The sequence below is a fragment of the Nerophis lumbriciformis genome, linkage group LG18 (genome assembly GCF_033978685.3).
Source record: "Nerophis lumbriciformis linkage group LG18, RoL_Nlum_v2.1, whole genome shotgun sequence".
Taxonomy (NCBI): Eukaryota; Metazoa; Chordata; class Actinopteri; order Syngnathiformes; family Syngnathidae; genus Nerophis; species Nerophis lumbriciformis.
Window position 1 is genome coordinate 40,310,001 of NC_084565.2, and position 20,999 is coordinate 40,330,999.

Genomic DNA, 20,999 nt, shown 5'->3' on the forward strand with positions numbered 1-20,999 from the left:
ACACAACGGGAGGACAACAGGGTGACAAGAACTAAACATCCAGACTAGAGATAAATGGTATTATTATGTTTATCTTACCTAAAAATAAATATATTTATTAATAAAAAAAATAAATAAATAAAAAAATTTGTACTATATTTTGCTAAAAACATCAAAATTAATTGTATTTTTATTTGTATTTTTTCTGACTCCTTATTACATCCAGCTATAGAATTATACATTAAAATAAACATATTTGAAATAATTAATTTTAAATGATCATAATAATTCATTTAAAATGACCATATTTAATTATTAAAATAATTGCTTGTTTATCAACAACTTTTGCATTTTATACATATATATATATATATATATATATATATATATATATATATATATATATATATATATATATATATATATATATATATATATATATATATATATATATATATATATATATATACACATATACATATATATATATATATATATATATACACATATACATATATATATATATATATATATATATATATATATACACACATATACATATATATATATATATATATATATATATATATATATATATATATATATATATATATATATATATATATATCAAATACTTGACTTGGTGAATTCTAGCTGTCAATATACTCCTACCCTTTTAACCACGCCCCCAACCACACCTCGCCCCCCACACCCCCGACCACGCCCCCCACACCCCCACCTCCCGAAATCGAAGGTCTCAAGGTTGGCAAGTATGCTTTAGGGCGCCGGTGGGCGACCGCGGCTTACCCAGCATGCATCACTGAAGAAAGCTGTGGGAAGCAGGATTTCTGTTATTGATGAAAGATACTCAGGAAATATTACAGTCAATGTCAATCTTGTGAGCATTTAAATGAATTTTAAGTGAGATAAATACATCAAATAAATATAATATTGAGTTGGTTGAAATAATTATGTTCAATATTAGTTTTATAGCTAAAAAAGGGAAAGTATTCATATATTTAGAATTTAATGTGAATATTGTTAGCATTTAAAACATATTAGATAAGTCGTTAGGTGAGATAAATATATAAAATAAATAATAACTTAGTTTAATTGTGTTCAATATTATGATTAGAATTAAAAAATACTGATAACATGGAATGTATTCATATTTAAATATAGATCCGAAAGAGTTTAATGTAATAATTGTCAATTTTTTGAAAGATAATAGATAAGTAATTTAGTTTTGACACTCAAATTAAATGTGATGTTTGTATAAATGCACATTTCATGAAGCGTTTGGAATTATTCATAATATAAGAAATGTTCTGTTCAATTATTTGATTTAAGTAAATACATTTTTGTTGAAATAATACACTTCAATGTTTTTATTATCCTTTAAAAAAACACCAAAACTTATCGGTTACATATTTTTGTAATTGAATTGAAATATTGTCAGCATAATTGAAACAGTAGATTGGAAGTCTAGTTTGTAGAAATGAACTCACAATTCACTGCTAATTACTTTTATAAGAAATATGAAACCATTTCCTGTCCCGAATATTTGGTCCAAATAACAAAATCAAAAACATTTTTACATTCATACCAGGTTTGATTCTAATTCAAATCATCTAGAAAAAATATACAAAATATTGTCAAGGAAATATTAAACACTTGTAAAATATATGAAAAACTTTATCATATTATATTATATTATTAATGTGGATTGTATTCACTGATTGAGTCATTTACTAAAACTTGAAATATTGACACTGTGCTGCTGTTTTGTCTATTTGGGATGTTTTAGTGTATTTCTGCTGTTTTTGTCTATTTGTGATGTTTTTGTGTATTTCTGCTGTTTTTGTCTATTTGTGATGTTTTAGTGTATTTCTGCTGTTTTTGTCTATTTGGGATGTTTTAGTGTATTTCTGCTGTTTTTGTCTATTTGGGATGTTTTAGTGTATTTCTGCTGTTTTTGTCTATTTGTGATGTTTTTGTGTATTTCTGCTGTTTTTGTCTATTTGTGATGTTTTTGTGTATTTCTGCTGTTTTTGTCTATTTGTGATGTTTTAGTGTATTTCTGCTATTTTTTATCTATTTGTGATGTTTTTGTGTATTTCTGCTATTTTTATCTATTTGTGATGTTTTTGTGTATTTCTGCTGTTTTTGTCTATTTGTGATGTTTTTGTGTATTTCTGCTGTTTTGTATATTTGTGATGTTTTACTGTATTTCTGCTGTTTTTGTCTATTTGTGATGTTTTTGTGTATTTCTGCTGTTTTTGTCTATTTGTGATGTTTTTGTGTATTTCTGCTGTTTTTGTCTATTTGTGATGTTTTAGTGTATTTCTGCTGTTTTTGTCTATTTGTGATGTTTTTGTGTATTTCTGCTGTTTTTGTCTATTTGTGATGTTTTGTGTATTTCTGCTGTTTTTGTCTATTTGATGTTGTAGTGTATTTCTGTTGTTTTTGTCTATTTGTGATGTTTTAGTGTATGTCTGCTGTTTTTGTCTATTTGTGATGTTTTTGTGTATTTCTGCTATTTTTATCTATTTGTGATGTTTTTGTGTATTTCTGCTGTTTTTGTCTATTTGTGATGTTTTTGTGTATTTCTGCTGTTTTGTATATTTGTGATGTTTTACTGTATTTCTGCTGTTTTTGTCTATTTGTGATGTTTTTGTGTATTTCTGCTGTTTTTGTCTATTTGTGATGTTTTTGTGTATTTCTGCTGTTTTTGTCTATTTGTGATGTTTTAGTGTATTTCTGCTGTTTTTGTCTATTTGTGATGTTTTTGTGTATTTCTGCTGTTTTTGTCTATTTGTGATGTTTTGTGTATTTCTGCTGTTTTTGTCTATTTGATGTTGTAGTGTATTTCTGTTGTTTTTGTCTATTTGTGATGTTTTAGTGTATGTCTGCTGTTTTTGTCTATTTGTGATGTTTTAGTGTATTTCTGCTGTTTAGTGTATTTGTGATGTTTTGTGTATTTCTGCTGTTTTTGTCTATTTGTCATGTTTTAGTGTATTTCTGCGGTTTAGTGTATTTGTGATGTTTTTGTGTATTTCTGCTGTTTTTGTCTATTTGTGATGTTTTTGTGTATTTCTGCTGTTTAGTGTATTTGTGATGTTTTTGTGAATTTCTGCTGTTTTGTGTATTTGTGATGTTTTAGTGTATTTCTGCTGTTTTTGTTTATTTGTGATGTTTTAGTGTATTTCTGCTGTTTTTGTCTATTTGTGATGTTTTAGTGTATTTCTGCTGTTTTTGTCTATTTGTGATGTTTTAGTGTATTTCTGCTGTTTTTGTCTATTTGGGATGTTTTAGTGTATTTCTGCTGTTTTTGCCTATTTGTGATGTTGTTGTGTATTTCTGCTGTTTTTGTCTATTTGTGATGTTTTTTTGTATTTCTGCTGTTTTGTGTATTTGTGATGTTTTAGTATATTTCTGCTGTTTTTGTCTATTTGTGATGTTTTTGTGTATTTCTGCTGTTTTTGTCTATTTGTGATGTTTTAGTGTATTTCTGCTATTTTTTATCTATTTGTGATGTTTTTGTGTATTTCTGCTATTTTTATCTATTTGTGATGTTTTTGTGTATTTCTGCTGTTTTTGTCTATTTGTGATGTTTTTGTGTATTTCTGCTGTTTTGTATATTTGTGATGTTTTACTGTATTTCTGCTGTTTTTGTCTATTTGTGATGTTTTTGTGTATTTCTGCTGTTTTTGTCTATTTGTGATGTTTTTGTGTATTTCTGCTGTTTTTGTCTATTTGTGATGTTTTAGTGTATTTCTGCTGTTTTTGTCTATTTGTGATGTTTTTGTGTATTTCTGCTGTTTTTGTCTATTTGTGATGTTTTGTGTATTTCTGCTGTTTTTGTCTATTTGATGTTGTAGTGTATTTCTGTTGTTTTTGTCTATTTGTGATGTTTTAGTGTATGTCTGCTGTTTTTGTCTATTTGTGATGTTTTTGTGTATTTCTGCTATTTTTATCTATTTGTGATGTTTTTGTGTATTTCTGCTGTTTTTGTCTATTTGTGATGTTTTTGTGTATTTCTGCTGTTTTGTATATTTGTGATGTTTTACTGTATTTCTGCTGTTTTTGTCTATTTGTGATGTTTTTGTGTATTTCTGCTGTTTTTGTCTATTTGTGATGTTTTTGTGTATTTCTGCTGTTTTTGTCTATTTGTGATGTTTTAGTGTATTTCTGCTGTTTTTGTCTATTTGTGATGTTTTTGTGTATTTCTGCTGTTTTTGTCTATTTGTGATGTTTTGTGTATTTCTGCTGTTTTTGTCTATTTGATGTTGTAGTGTATTTCTGTTGTTTTTGTCTATTTGTGATGTTTTAGTGTATGTCTGCTGTTTTTGTCTATTTGTGATGTTTTAGTGTATTTCTGCTGTTTAGTGTATTTGTGATGTTTTGTGTATTTCTGCTGTTTTTGTCTATTTGTCATGTTTTAGTGTATTTCTGCGGTTTAGTGTATTTGTGATGTTTTTGTGTATTTCTGCTGTTTTTGTCTATTTGTGATGTTTTTGTGTATTTCTGCTGTTTAGTGTATTTGTGATGTTTTTGTGAATTTCTGCTGTTTTGTGTATTTGTGATGTTTTAGTGTATTTCTGCTGTTTTTGTTTATTTGTGATGTTTTAGTGTATTTCTGCTGTTTTTGTCTATTTGTGATGTTTTAGTGTATTTCTGCTGTTTTTGTCTATTTGTGATGTTTTAGTGTATTTCTGCTGTTTTTGTCTATTTGGGATGTTTTAGTGTATTTCTGCTGTTTTTGCCTATTTGTGATGTTGTTGTGTATTTCTGCTGTTTTTGTCTATTTGTGATGTTTTTTTGTATTTCTGCTGTTTTGTGTATTTGTGATGTTTTAGTATATTTCTGCTGTTTTTGTCTATTTGTGATGTTTTTGTGTATTTCTGCTGTTTTTGTCTATTTGTGATGTTTTAGTGTATTTCTGCTATTTTTATCTATTTGTGATGTTTTTGTGTATTTCTGCTATTTTTATCTATTTGTGATGTTTTTGTGTATTTCTGCTGTTTTTGTCTATTTGTGATGTTTTTGTGTATTTCTGCTGTTTTGTATATTTGTGATGTTTTACTGTATTTCTGCTGTTTTTGTCTATTTGTGATGTTTTTGTGTATTTCTGCTGTTTTTGTCTATTTGTGATGTTTTTGTGTATTTCTGCTGTTTTTGTCTATTTGTGATGTTTTAGTGTATTTCTGCTGTTTTTGTCTATTTGTGATGTTTTTGTGTATTTCTGCTGTTTTTGTCTATTTGTGATGTTTTGTGTATTTCTGCTGTTTTTGTCTATTTGATGTTGTAGTGTATTTCTGTTGTTTTTGTCTATTTGTGATGTTTTAGTGTATGTCTGCTGTTTTTGTCTATTTGTGATGTTTTTGTGTATTTCTGCTATTTTTATCTATTTGTGATGTTTTTGTGTATTTCTGCTGTTTTTGTCTATTTGTGATGTTTTTGTGTATTTCTGCTGTTTTGTATATTTGTGATGTTTTACTGTATTTCTGCTGTTTTTGTCTATTTGTGATGTTTTTGTGTATTTCTGCTGTTTTTGTCTATTTGTGATGTTTTTGTGTATTTCTGCTGTTTTTGTCTATTTGTGATGTTTTAGTGTATTTCTGCTGTTTTTGTCTATTTGTGATGTTTTTGTGTATTTCTGCTGTTTTTGTCTATTTGTGATGTTTTGTGTATTTCTGCTGTTTTTGTCTATTTGATGTTGTAGTGTATTTCTGTTGTTTTTGTCTATTTGTGATGTTTTAGTGTATGTCTGCTGTTTTTGTCTATTTGTGATGTTTTAGTGTATTTCTGCTGTTTAGTGTATTTGTGATGTTTTGTGTATTTCTGCTGTTTTTGTCTATTTGTCATGTTTTAGTGTATTTCTGCGGTTTAGTGTATTTGTGATGTTTTTGTGTATTTCTGCTGTTTTTGTCTATTTGTGATGTTTTTGTGTATTTCTGCTGTTTAGTGTATTTGTGATGTTTTTGTGAATTTCTGCTGTTTTGTGTATTTGTGATGTTTTAGTGTATTTCTGCTGTTTTTGTTTATTTGTGATGTTTTAGTGTATTTCTGCTGTTTTTGTCTATTTGTGATGTTTTAGTGTATTTCTGCTGTTTTTGTCTATTTGTGATGTTTTAGTGTATTTCTGCTGTTTTTGTCTATTTGGGATGTTTTAGTGTATTTCTGCTGTTTTTGCCTATTTGTGATGTTGTTGTGTATTTCTGCTGTTTTTGTCTATTTGTGATGTTTTTTTGTATTTCTGCTGTTTTGTGTATTTGTGATGTTTTAGTATATTTCTGCTGTTTTTGTCTATTTGTGATGTTTTTGTGTATTTCTGCTGTTTTTGTCTATTTGTGATGTTTTAGTGTATTTCTGCTATTTTTATCTATTTGTGATGTTTTTGTGTATTTCTGCTATTTTTATCTATTTGTGATGTTTTTGTGTATTTCTGCTGTTTTTGTCTATTTTTGATGTTTTTGTGTATTTCTGCTGTTTTGTATATTTGTGATGTTTTACTGTATTTCTGCTGTTTTTGTCTATTTGTGATGTTTTTGTGTATTTCTGCTGTTTTTGTCTATTTGTGATGTTTTTGTGTATCTCTGCTGTTTTTGTCTATTTGTGATGTTTTAGTGTATTTCTGCTGTTTTTGTCTATTTGTGATGTTTTTGTGTATTTCTGCTGTTTTTGTCTATTTGTGATGTTTTGTGTATTTCTGCTGTTTTTGTCTATTTGATGTTGTAGTGTATTTCTGTTGTTTTTGTCTATTTGTGATGTTTTAGTGTATGTCTGCTGTTTTTGTCTATTTGTGATGTTTTTGTGTATTTCTGCTATTTTTATCTATTTGTGATGTTTTTGTGTATTTCTGCTGTTTTTGTCTATTTGTGATGTTTTTGTGTATTTCTGCTGTTTTGTATATTTGTGATGTTTTACTGTATTTCTGCTGTTTTTGTCTATTTGTGATGTTTTTGTGTATTTCTGCTGTTTTTGTCTATTTGTGATGTTTTTGTGTATTTCTGCTGTTTTTGTCTATTTGTGATGTTTTAGTGTATTTCTGCTGTTTTTGTCTATTTGTGATGTTTTTGTGTATTTCTGCTGTTTTTGTCTATTTGTGATGTTTTGTGTATTTCTGCTGTTTTTGTCTATTTGATGTTGTAGTGTATTTCTGTTGTTTTTGTCTATTTGTGATGTTTTAGTGTATGTCTGCTGTTTTTGTCTATTTGTGATGTTTTAGTGTATTTCTGCTGTTTAGTGTATTTGTGATGTTTTGTGTATTTCTGCTGTTTTTGTCTATTTGTCATGTTTTAGTGTATTTCTGCGGTTTAGTGTATTTGTGATGTTTTTGTGTATTTCTGCTGTTTTTGTCTATTTGTGATGTTTTTGTGTATTTCTGCTGTTTAGTGTATTTGTGATGTTTTTGTGAATTTCTGCTGTTTTGTGTATTTGTGATGTTTTAGTGTATTTCTGCTGTTTTTGTTTATTTGTGATGTTTTAGTGTATTTCTGCTGTTTTTGTCTATTTGTGATGTTTTAGTGTATTTCTGCTGTTTTTGTCTATTTGTGATGTTTTAGTGTATTTCTGCTGTTTTTGTCTATTTGGGATGTTTTAGTGTATTTCTGCTGTTTTTGCCTATTTGTGATGTTGTTGTGTATTTCTGCTGTTTTTGTCTATTTGTGATGTTTTTTTGTATTTCTGCTGTTTTGTGTATTTGTGATGTTTTAGTATATTTCTGCTGTTTTTGTCTATTTGTGATGTTTTTGTGTATTTCTGCTGTTTTTGTCTATTTGTGATGTTTTAGTGTATTTCTGCTATTTTTTATCTATTTGTGATGTTTTTGTGTATTTCTGCTATTTTTATCTATTTGTGATGTTTTTGTGTATTTCTGCTGTTTTTGTCTATTTGTGATGTTTTTGTGTATTTCTGCTGTTTTGTATATTTGTGATGTTTTACTGTATTTCTGCTGTTTTTGTCTATTTGTGATGTTTTTGTGTATTTCTGCTGTTTTTGTCTATTTGTGATGTTTTTGTGTATTTCTGCTGTTTTTGTCTATTTGTGATGTTTTAGTGTATTTCTGCTATTTTTATCTATTTGTGATGTTTTTGTGTATTTCTGCTATTTTTATCTATTTGTGATGTTTTTGTGTATTTCTGCTGTTTTTGTCTATTTGTGATGTTTTTGTGTATTTCTGCTGTTTTGTATATTTGTGATGTTTTACTGTATTTCTGCTGTTTTTGTCTATTTGTGATGTTTTTGTGTATTTCTGCTGTTTTTGTCTATTTGTGATGTTTTTGTGTATTTCTGCTGTTTTTGTCTATTTGTGATGTTTTAGTGTATTTCTGCTGTTTTTGTCTATTTGTGATGTTTTTGTGTATTTCTGCTGTTTTTGTCTATTTGTGATGTTTTGTGTATTTCTGCTGTTTTTGTCTATTTGATGTTGTAGTGTATTTCTGTTGTTTTTGTCTATTTGTGATGTTTTAGTGTATGTCTGCTGTTTTTGTCTATTTGTGATGTTTTTGTGTATTTCTGCTGTTTTTGCCTATTTGTGATGTTGTTGTGTATTTCTGCTGTTTTTGTCTATTTGTGATGTTTTTTTGTATTTCTGCTGTTTTGTGTATTTGTGATGTTTTAGTATATTTCTGCTGTTTTTGTCTATTTGTGATGTTTTTGTGTATTTCTGCTGTTTTTGTCTATTTGTGATGTTTTAGTGTATTTCTGCTATTTTTATCTATTTGTGATGTTTTTGTGTATTTCTGCTATTTTTATCTATTTGTGATGTTTTTGTGTATTTCTGCTGTTTTTGTCTATTTGTGATGTTTTTGTGTATTTCTGCTGTTTTGTATATTTGTGATGTTTTACTGTATTTCTGCTGTTTTTGTCTATTTGTGATGTTTTTGTGTATTTCTGCTGTTTTTGTCTATTTGTGATGTTTTTGTGTATTTCTGCTGTTTTTGTCTATTTGTGATGTTTTAGTGTATTTCTGCTGTTTTTGTCTATTTGTGATGTTTTTGTGTATTTCTGCTGTTTTTGTCTATTTGTGATGTTTTGTGTATTTCTGCTGTTTTTGTCTATTTGATGTTGTAGTGTATTTCTGTTGTTTTTGTCTATTTGTGATGTTTTAGTGTATGTCTGCTGTTTTTGTCTATTTGTGATGTTTTTGTGTATTTCTGCTATTTTTATCTATTTGTGATGTTTTTGTGTATTTCTGCTGTTTTTGTCTATTTGTGATGTTTTTGTGTATTTCTGCTGTTTTGTATATTTGTGATGTTTTACTGTATTTCTGCTGTTTTTGTCTATTTGTGATGTTTTTGTGTATTTCTGCTGTTTTTGTCTATTTGTGATGTTTTTGTGTATTTCTGCTGTTTTTGTCTATTTGTGATGTTTTAGTGTATTTCTGCTGTTTTTGTCTATTTGTGATGTTTTTGTGTATTTCTGCTGTTTTTGTCTATTTGTGATGTTTTGTGTATTTCTGCTGTTTTTGTCTATTTGATGTTGTAGTGTATTTCTGTTGTTTTTGTCTATTTGTGATGTTTTAGTGTATGTCTGCTGTTTTTGTCTATTTGTGATGTTTTAGTGTATTTCTGCTGTTTAGTGTATTTGTGATGTTTTGTGTATTTCTGCTGTTTTTGTCTATTTGTCATGTTTTAGTGTATTTCTGCTGTTTTTGTCTATTTGTGATGTTTTTGTGTATTTCTGCTGTTTTTGTCTATTTGTGATGTTTTAGTGTATTTCTGCTGTTTTTGTCTATTTGTGATGTTTTAGTGTATTTCTGCTGTTTTTGTCTATTTGGGATGTTTTAGTGTATTTCTGCTGTTTTTGCCTATTTGTGATGTTGTTGTGTATTTCTGCTGTTTTTGTCTATTTGTGATGTTTTTTTGTATTTCTGCTGTTTTGTGTATTTGTGATGTTTTAGTATATTTCTGCTGTTTTTGTCTATTTGTGATGTTTTTGTGTATTTCTGCTGTTTTTGTCTATTTGTGATGTTTTAGTGTATTTCTGCTATTTTTTATCTATTTGTGATGTTTTTGTGTATTTCTGCTATTTTTATCTATTTGTGATGTTTTTGTGTATTTCTGCTGTTTTTGTCTATTTGTGATGTTTTTGTGTATTTCTGCTGTTTTGTATATTTGTGATGTTTTACTGTATTTCTGCTGTTTTTGTCTATTTGTGATGTTTTTGTGTATTTCTGCTGTTTTTGTCTATTTGTGATGTTTTTGTGTATTTCTGCTGTTTTTGTCTATTTGTGATGTTTTAGTGTATTTCTGCTATTTTTATCTATTTGTGATGTTTTTGTGTATTTCTGCTATTTTTATCTATTTGTGATGTTTTTGTGTATTTCTGCTGTTTTTGTCTATTTGTGATGTTTTTGTGTATTTCTGCTGTTTTGTATATTTGTGATGTTTTACTGTATTTCTGCTGTTTTTGTCTATTTGTGATGTTTTTGTGTATTTCTGCTGTTTTTGTCTATTTGTGATGTTTTTGTGTATTTCTGCTGTTTTTGTCTATTTGTGATGTTTTAGTGTATTTCTGCTGTTTTTGTCTATTTGTGATGTTTTTGTGTATTTCTGCTGTTTTTGTCTATTTGTGATGTTTTGTGTATTTCTGCTGTTTTTGTCTATTTGATGTTGTAGTGTATTTCTGTTGTTTTTGTCTATTTGTGATGTTTTAGTGTATGTCTGCTGTTTTTGTCTATTTGTGATGTTTTTGTGTATTTCTGCTGTTTTTGCCTATTTGTGATGTTGTTGTGTATTTCTGCTGTTTTTGTCTATTTGTGATGTTTTTTTGTATTTCTGCTGTTTTGTGTATTTGTGATGTTTTAGTATATTTCTGCTGTTTTTGTCTATTTGTGATGTTTTTGTGTATTTCTGCTGTTTTTGTCTATTTGTGATGTTTTAGTGTATTTCTGCTATTTTTATCTATTTGTGATGTTTTTGTGTATTTCTGCTATTTTTATCTATTTGTGATGTTTTTGTGTATTTCTGCTGTTTTTGTCTATTTGTGATGTTTTTGTGTATTTCTGCTGTTTTGTATATTTGTGATGTTTTACTGTATTTCTGCTGTTTTTGTCTATTTGTGATGTTTTTGTGTATTTCTGCTGTTTTTGTCTATTTGTGATGTTTTTGTGTATTTCTGCTGTTTTTGTCTATTTGTGATGTTTTAGTGTATTTCTGCTGTTTTTGTCTATTTGTGATGTTTTTGTGTATTTCTGCTGTTTTTGTCTATTTGTGATGTTTTGTGTATTTCTGCTGTTTTTGTCTATTTGATGTTGTAGTGTATTTCTGTTGTTTTTGTCTATTTGTGATGTTTTAGTGTATGTCTGCTGTTTTTGTCTATTTGTGATGTTTTTGTGTATTTCTGCTATTTTTATCTATTTGTGATGTTTTTGTGTATTTCTGCTGTTTTTGTCTATTTGTGATGTTTTTGTGTATTTCTGCTGTTTTGTATATTTGTGATGTTTTACTGTATTTCTGCTGTTTTTGTCTATTTGTGATGTTTTTGTGTATTTCTGCTGTTTTTGTCTATTTGTGATGTTTTTGTGTATTTCTGCTGTTTTTGTCTATTTGTGATGTTTTAGTGTATTTCTGCTGTTTTTGTCTATTTGTGATGTTTTTGTGTATTTCTGCTGTTTTTGTCTATTTGTGATGTTTTGTGTATTTCTGCTGTTTTTGTCTATTTGATGTTGTAGTGTATTTCTGTTGTTTTTGTCTATTTGTGATGTTTTAGTGTATGTCTGCTGTTTTTGTCTATTTGTGATGTTTTAGTGTATTTCTGCTGTTTAGTGTATTTGTGATGTTTTGTGTATTTCTGCTGTTTTTGTCTATTTGTCATGTTTTAGTGTATTTCTGCGGTTTAGTGTATTTGTGATGTTTTTGTGTATTTCTGCTGTTTTTGTCTATTTGTGATGTTTTTGTGTATTTCTGCTGTTTAGTGTATTTGTGATGTTTTTGTGAATTTCTGCTGTTTTGTGTATTTGTGATGTTTTAGTGTATTTCTGCTGTTTTTGTTTATTTGTGATGTTTTAGTGTATTTCTGCTGTTTTTGTCTATTTGTGATGTTTTAGTGTATTTCTGCTGTTTTTGTCTATTTGTGATGTTTTAGTGTATTTCTGCTGTTTTTGTCTATTTGGGATGTTTTAGTGTATTTCTGCTGTTTTTGCCTATTTGTGATGTTGTTGTGTATTTCTGCTGTTTTTGTCTATTTGTGATGTTTTTTTGTATTTCTGCTGTTTTGTGTATTTGTGATGTTTTAGTATATTTCTGCTGTTTTTGTCTATTTGTGATGTTTTAGTGTATTTCTGCTGTTTTAGTGTATTTCTGCTGTTTTTGTCTACTTGTGATGTTTTAGTGTATTTCTGCTGTTTTAGTGTATTTCTGCTGTTTTTGTCTATTTGTGATGTTTTAGTGTATTTCTGCTGTTTTTGCCTATTTGTGATGTTTTAGTGTATTTCTGCTGTTTTTGTCTATTTGTGATGTTTTTGTGTGTGTGGGATGTTTGGCAGGAAGTTTGCTCCTCGCTGCTGTGTGTGTTCAGAGCCCATCATGCCTGCTCCGGGCCAGGAGGAAACGGTTCGTATCGTGGCCCTGGACCGGGACTTCCACGTGCACTGTTACCGCTGTGAGGTATGCTAACTGCTAACCGCTAGCTGCTAGCTGCTAGCAGTAACTAATGTTACTTGAAAAAAAAGTAGCTCACATATTTGATTTTATATGACATATTATTATATTTCTAATATTATAACAGCATACGTGTGTGTGTGTGTGCATACCAGTGTGTGTGTGTGTGTGTGTGTGTGTGTGCATACCAGTGTGTGTGTGTGTGTGTGTGTGTGAGAAAGGTCAGGTGCACACTTCAGAGTGAGCGTGCACAACAAAATTGTGCACGAGGAGAATGAGAGGAAGTCACGTGATTTTTATCGTGATTTTCTCCGTGACGTTAATGAAATGAGACAAAAATGTGAAATAATTCATCAAACATCTAAAAAGTTCAACTAGTATCATCCACTAAATGACATTTGAAATAGCATTTCCATATGATTGACTATTGCACTTCATGTCAATACATATTCAAATAAGGTACATGAAACATGTAAATAAGGTACCTTAAATATCGATATAAATAAGGTACATTAAATATGTAATAAGAATAATTATGCAAATGAGGTACATTATATATGCAAATAAGAAGGTACAATAATTATGTAATTATGCAAATAAGGTACATGACATATACAAATAAGGTGCATTACATATACAAATAAGGTACATGACATATACAAATAATGTACATGACATATACAAATAAGGTACATGACATACAAATTAGGTACGTGACCTATACAAATAAGGTACATGACATATACAAATAAGGTACATTATATATACGAATAAGGTACATGACATATACAAATAAGGTACATGACATATACAAATAAGGTACATGACATATACATATAAGGTACATGACATATACAAATAAGGTACATGACATATGCAAATAAGGTACATGACATATGTAAATAAGGTACATGACGTATACATATAAGGTACATTACATATACAAATAAGGTACATGACATACAAATAAGGTACATAACATATGCAAATAAGGTACATGACATATGCAAATAAGGTACATGACATATACAAATAAGGTACATGACATACAAATAAGGTACATGACATATGCAAATAAGGTACATGACATATGCAAATAAGGTACATTACATATACAAATAAGGTACATGACATACAAATAAGGTACATGACATATACAAATAAGGTACATGACATACAAGTTAGGTACATGACATATACAAATAAGGTACATTATATATACAAATAAGGTACATTATATATACAAATAAGGTACATGACATATGCAAATAAGGTACATGACATATACAAATAAGGTACATGACATACAAATAAGGTACATGACATATGCAAATAAGGTACATGACATATGCAAATAAGGTACATGACATATACAAATAAGGTACATGACCTATACAAATAAGGTACATGACATATGTAAATAAGGTACATGACATATACAAATAAGCTACATGACATATGTAAATAATGTATATGACATATACAAATAAGGTACATGACATATACAAATAAGGTACATGACATATACATATAAAGTACATGACATATACAAATAAGGTACATGACATGTGTATATAAGGTACATGACATGTGTAAATAAGGTACATGACATATACAAATAAGGTACATGACATATGTAAATAAGGTACATGACATATACAAATAAGGTACATGACATATGGAAATAAGGTACATGACATATACAAATAAGGTACATGACATATGTAAATAACGTACATGGCATATACAAATAAGGTACATGACATATGTAAATAATGTATATGACATATACAAATAAGGTACATGACATATACAAATAAGGTACATGACATATACATATAAAGTACATGACATATACAAATAAGGTACATGACATGTGTATATAAGGTACATGACATGTGTAAATAAGGTACATGACATATACAAATAAGGTACATGACATATGTAAATAAGGTACATGACATATACAAATAAGGTACATGACATATGGAAATAAGGTACATGACATATACAAATAAGGTACATGACATATGTAAATAACGTACATGGCATATACAAATAAGGTACATGACATATGTAAATAAGGTGTATAACATATTGGAGGTAAGCTGATTTTTACTCCATATGTAAGTATGGTGCATTAAATATGTCAAGGGTGTACATTAAATATGAGGTAAATAAGTTGTGCAAATAAGGTACATTACATTAAATATACAAAAATGGTGCATTGCGTATGTAAATACGGTACATGAAATATGTCAATAAGAGACCTGAAGTGTCAGTACATTATAAGGTACATTAAATATGATGTAAGTAAGGTACATTAAATATGATGTGAATAAGGTACATTTTGCAAATGAGGTACATTAGATGTGATGTAAAAATGTGAATTATGCAAATAAGGTACATGACCTATGTAAATAAGGTGCATTACATATTTGAGGTAAGTCAAACATTGAGCCATATGTAAATATTGTACATTACATTTAATATACAAAAAGGCTGCATCGCATATATAAATAAGGTACATTAAATATGGCTTATATTAGATACCTTCAATTGACCAATGAAATTTGATGTTAATTGTGCAAATGAGGTACATTAGATTTACAAATAAGGTACATGACATATTCAAATAAGGTACATGACATATACAAATAAGGTACATGACATATACAAATATATTTATACATGACATATACAAATAAGGTACATGGCATATACAAATAAGGTACATGACATATACAAATATATTTGTACATGACATATACAAATAAGGTACATGGCATATACAAATAAGGTACATGACATATACAACTAAGGTACATGACATATACAAATAAGGTACACGACATTTACAAATAAGGTACATAAGGTGTATTACATATCAAACTTTGAGTCATATGTAAAATAGGTACAATAAATATGATGTAAACACAGCAAATAAGGTACATTACATTAAATCTACAAAAAGGTGCATTGCATATGTAAACATGGTGCATGAAATATGTCAATAAGGTACATTAGAGACACAAATGGGGTACATTGCATATTTGATCAAGTTACATTTTATGTGTAAATAGGTTACCTGAAGTATCAACATAAATAAGGTACATGAACTATGGTGTCATGTGCAATATATACAGTATATAAGGTGCATTAAATATCATGTAAATAAGGTACATATGCAATATATACAGTATATAAGGTGCATTAAATATGATGTAAATAAGGTACATATGCAATATATACAGTATATAAGGTGCATTAAATATGATGTAAATAAGGTACATATGCAATATATACAGTATATAAGGTGCATTAAATATGAGGTAAGTATATCAGAACATGATCCATATGTATATAAGGTGCATTAAATATGCAAAAGTGTTGTGGTGGTGTGACGAAGCGTGTTGTGGTGGTGTGACGTAGCGTGTGGTGGTGTGACGTAGCATGTTGTGGTGGTGTGACGTAGCGTGTTGTGGTTGTGTGACGTAGCGAGTTGTGGTGGTGTGGCGTAGCGTGTTGTGGTGGTGTGACGTAGCCTGTTGTGGTGGTGTGACGTAGCGTGTTGTGGTGGTGTGACGTAGCGTGTTGTGGTTGTGTGACGTAGCGTGTTGTGGTGGTGTGACGTAGCGTGTTGTGGTTGTGTGACGTAGCGTGTTGTGGTGGTTTGACGTAGCGTGTTGTGGTGGTGTGACGTAGCGTGTTGTGGTTGTGTGACGTAGCGTGTTGTGGTGGTGTGACGTAGCGTGTTGTGGTGGTGTGACGTAGTGGGTTGTGGTGGTGTGATGTAGTGTGTTGTGGTGGTGTTACAAAGCGTGTTGTGGTGGTGTGATGTAGCGTGTTGTGGTTGTATGACGTAGCGTGTTGTGGTGGTGTGATGTACTGTGTTGTGGTTGTGTGACGTTGTGGTTGTGTGACGTAACGTGTTGTGGTTGTGTGACGTAGCGTGTTGTGGTGGTTTGACGTAGTGTGTTGTGGTGGTGTGACGTAGTGTGTTGTGGTTGTGTGACGTAGCGTGTTGTGGTGGTGTGACATAGCGTGTTGTGGTTGTGTGACGTAGCGTGTTGTGGTGTGACGTAGCGTGTTGTAGTGTGACTTAGCGTGTTGTGGTGTGACGTAGCGTGTGGTGGTGTGATGAAGTGTGTGGTAGTGTGACGTAGTGTGTTGTGGTGGTAAGACGTAGCGTGTTGTGGTGTGACGTAGCGTGTTGTGGTGTAACGTAGCGTGTTGTGGTGTGACGTAGCGTGTTGTGGTGGTGTGACATAGTGTGTTGTGGTGGTGTGACGTAGCGTGTTGTGGTGGTGTGACGTAGCGTGTTGTGGTGTGACGTAGCGTGTGGTGGTGTGACATAGCGTGTTGTGGTGGTGTGACGTAGCGTGTGGTGGTGTGACATAGCATGGTGTGGTGTGACATAGCGTGTTGTGGTGGTGTGACGTAGCGTGTTGTGGTGTGACGTAGCGTGTGGTGGTGTGACATAGCGTGTTGTGGTGGTGTGACGTAGCGTGTGGTGGTGTGACATAGCGTGGTGTGGTGTGACATAGCGTGTTGTGGTTGTGTGACATAGCGTGTTGTGATGTGACGTAGCGTGTTGTGGTTGTGTGACATAGCGTGTTGTGGTGTGACGTAGTGTGTTGTGGTGGTGTGACGTAGCGTGTTGTGGTGTGACGTAGCGTGTGGTGGTGTGACATAGCGTGTTGTTGTGGTGTGACGTAGCGTGTGGTGGTGTGACATAGCGTGTTGTGGTGTGACGTAGTGTGTTGTGGTTGTGTGACATAGCGTGTTGTGGTTGTGTGACATAGCGTGTTGTGGTGTGACGTAGCATGTTGTGGTTGTGTGACGTAGTGTGTTGTGGTGGTAAGACGTAGCGTGTTGTGGTGTGACGTAGCGTGTTGTGGTGTAACGTAGCGTGTTGTGGTGTGACGTAGCGTGTTGTGGTGGTGTGACATAGTGTGTTGTGGTGGTGTGACGTAGCGTGTTGTGGTGGTGTGACGTAGCGTGTTGTGGTGTGACGTAGCGTGTGGTGGTGTGACATAGCGTGTTGTGGTGGTGTGACGTAGCGTGTGGTGGTGTGACATAGCATGGTGTGGTGTGACATAGCGTGTTGTGGTTGTGTGACATAGCGTGTTGTGATGTGACGTAGCGTGTTGTGGTTGTGTGACATAGCGTGTTGTGGTGTGACGTAGTGTGTTGTGGTGGTGTGACGTAGCGTGTTGTGGTGTGACGTAGCGTGTGGTGGTGTGACATAGCGTGTTGTTGTGGTGTGACGTAGCGTGTGGTGGTGTGACATAGCGTGTTGTGGTGTGACGTAGTGTGTTGTGGTTGTGTGACATAGCGTGTTGTGGTTGTGTGACATAGCGTGTTGTGGTGTGACGTAGCATGTTGTGGTTGTGTGACGTAGCGTGTTGTGGTGTGACGTAGCGTGTGGTGGTGTGACGTAGCGTGTGGTGGTGTGACGTAGCGTGTGGTGGTGTGACGTAGCGTGTGGTGGTGTGACGTAGCGTGTGGTGGTGTGACGTAACGTGTGGTGGTGTGACGTAGCGTGTTGTGGTGTGACGTAGCGTGTTGTGGTGTGACGTAGTTTGTTGTGGTGGTGTGATGTAGCGTGTTGTGGTGTGACGTAGCGTGTTGTGGTGGTGTGACTTAGCGTGTTGTGGCGTGACGTAGCGTGTTGTGGTGGTGTGACGTAGCGTGTGGTGGTGTGACGTAGCGTGTTGTGGTGGTGTGACTTTGCGTGTTGTGGCGTGACGTAGCGTGTTGTGGTGGTGTGACGTAGCGTGTTGTGGTGTGACGTAGCGTGTGGTGGTGTGACATAGCGTGTTGTGGTGGTGTGACGTAGCGTGTTGTGGTGGTGTGACGTAGCGTGTTGTGGTTGTGTGACATAGCGTGTTGTGGTGTGACGTAGCGTGTGGTGGTGTGACGTAGCGTGTTGTGGTGGTGTGACGTAGCGTGTTGTGGTGTGACGTAGCGTGTGGTGGTGTGACGTAGCGTGTTGTGGTGTGATGTAGCGTGTGGTGGTGTGACGTAGCGTGTGGTGGTGTGACGTAGCGTGTTGTGGTGTGACATAGCATGTGGTGGTGTGATGAAGCGTGTGGTAGTGTGACGTAGCGTGTGGTGGTGTGACGTAGAGTGTTGTGGTTGTGTGACGTAGCGTGTTGTGGTGGTGTGACAAAGCGTGTTGTGGTGGTGTGACAAAGCGTGTTGTGGTGGTGTGACAAAGCGTGTTGTGGTGTGACGTAGCGTGTTGTGGTGGTGTGACGTAGTGTGTTGTGGTCGGTTGACGTAGCGTGTGGTGGTGTGACATAGCGTGTGGTGGTGTGACGTAACGTGTGGTGGTGTGACGTAGTGTGTGGTGGTGTGACATAGCGTGTGGTGGTGTGACGTAACGTGTGGTGGTGTGACGTAACGTGTGGTGGTGTGACGTAGTGTGTTGTGGTTGTGTGACGTAGCGTGTTGTGGTGGTGTGACAAAGCGTGTTGTGGTGGTGTGACAAAGCGTGTTGTGGTGGTGTGACAAAGCGTGTTGTGGTGTGACGTAGCGTGTTGTGGTGGTGTGACGTAGTGTGTTGTGGTCGGTTGACGTAGCGTGTGGTGGTGTGACATAGCGTGTGGTGGTGTGACGTAACGTGTGGTGGTGTGACGTAGTGTGTGGTGGTGTGACATAGCGTGTGGTGGTGTGACGTAACGTGTGGTGGTGTGACGTAGTGTGTTGTGGTTGTGTGACGTAGCGTGTTGTGGTGGTGTGACAAAGCGTGTTGTGGTGGTGTGACAAAGCGTGTTGTGGTGGTGTGACAAAGCGTGTTGTGGTGTGACGTAGCGTGTTGTGGTGGTGTGACGTAGTGTGTTGTGGTCGGTTGACGTAGCGTGTGGTGGTGTGACATAGCGTGTGGTGGTGTGACGTAGCGTGTTGTGGTGTGACGTAGCGTGTGGTCGTGTGACGTAGCGTGTGGTGGTGTGACGTAGCGTGTGGTGGTGTGACGTAGCGTGTGGTGGTGTGACGTAGCGTGTGGTGGTGTGACGTAGCGTGTGGTGGTGTGACGTAGCGTGTGGTGGTGTGACGTAGCGTGTGGTGGTGTGACGTAGCGTGTTGTGGTGTGCGTAGCGTGTGGTGGTGTGACGTAGCGTGTGGTGGTGTGACGAAGCGTGTTGTGGTGCAGGACTGCGGCTCCCTGCTGTCGGAGGGTGACAACCAGGGCTGCTACCCTCTGGACGGCCACGTGTTGTGCAAGAAGTGCAACTCTGATCGTATCCAAGCTCTGACCGCCAAGACCACCACTGACCTCTGAACGACTCCGCACACAACTGTGACCAACTTTCGATCGCTCTGTTCCTCCCTCCCCCTCCCTCCCTCCCCCCCCCTCCCCCGCTCGCTCGCTTGCACGCTATCTTCCCACAAGTACACATGTATACTAACACCGTTTTTTTTGTTTTTTTTTACGCTTCGACGCTACAGTTAGCTTAGCATTTAGCATCAGTTAGTCACCTTTGTCTGCCTTTTCTGCCGTGCTAAGCTAGTCCAGCTAGCGTTTAGCCTCCAATGGCTTTTAACTCCTAACAATTGTTCCCGCTTGCCCGAGTTTGGATGGAAAATAATAATAATTATCATGGCGATGAATAATATGAATATGCAACTTCTCGTTGTTCCGCTTCAGCGTCACTAGCTAGCTCGCTAACCGCTAGCGTGGCGCGGAGGCTAACGCGTACGTACGAGATGTTCTATGCAATTTCTCTCCAACTTTGATTGCATCGACACTTTAAGACTTTGAACCTTTGAGCAAATATTTAACTTGTACAGCCAAGTGTCCTTATGGTCGTGCTAACGCTAAGCTAATGGTACGCCGCCAACCTTTCGCACTCCTTCGTCAGTATTGTGGTTGACTTTTCAACCTTTCACCTGGACGGGTGTCACCTGGACAGGTGTCACATAGATCGCTGTTACGTGGACGGGTGTCACCTGGACGGGTGTCACCTGGACGGGTGTCACGTGGTCAGGCGTCACGTGGTCAGGTGTCACGTGGACGGGTGTCACATAGACAGGTGTCACGTGGACAGGTGTCACGTGGACGGGTGTCACGTGGACGAGTGTCACCTGGACGGGTGTCACATAGACAGGTGTCACATGGACAGGTGTCACATGGACGGGTGTCACGTGGACGAGTGTCACCTGAACGGGTGTCACATAGACAGGTGTCACCTGGACGGGTGTCACGTAGACAGGTGTCACGTGGACGGGTGTCATCTGGACAGGTGTCACCTGGACGGGTGTCACATAGACAGGTGTCACCTGGACGGGTGTCACATAGACAGGTGTCACGTGGACGGGTGTCACATAGACAGGTGTCACGTGGACGGGTGTCACTTGGACAGGTGTCACATAGACAGGTGTCACATGGACAGGTGTCACCTGGAC

The 20,999-nt window shown here is 34.5% G+C and overlaps 1 protein-coding gene across 3 annotated transcripts in view; it reads left to right on the plus strand.

Moving 5' to 3' along the window:
- Positions 1-19,918, plus strand: part of lpp (LIM domain containing preferred translocation partner in lipoma) — a 571,221-nt gene extending 551,303 nt beyond the window's left edge. For all 3 annotated transcript variants that reach the window (XM_061978393.2, XM_061978394.2, XM_061978396.2), the window contains 2 exons: positions 12,473-12,593; positions 19,747-19,918. In XM_061978393.2, the coding sequence (XP_061834377.2) occupies positions 12,473-12,593; positions 19,747-19,875 (250 nt within the window). In that variant the 3' untranslated portion in view covers positions 19,876-19,918. The remainder of the gene's footprint in view (positions 1-12,472; positions 12,594-19,746) is intronic.
- Positions 19,919-20,999: the final 1,081 nt, after the last annotated feature.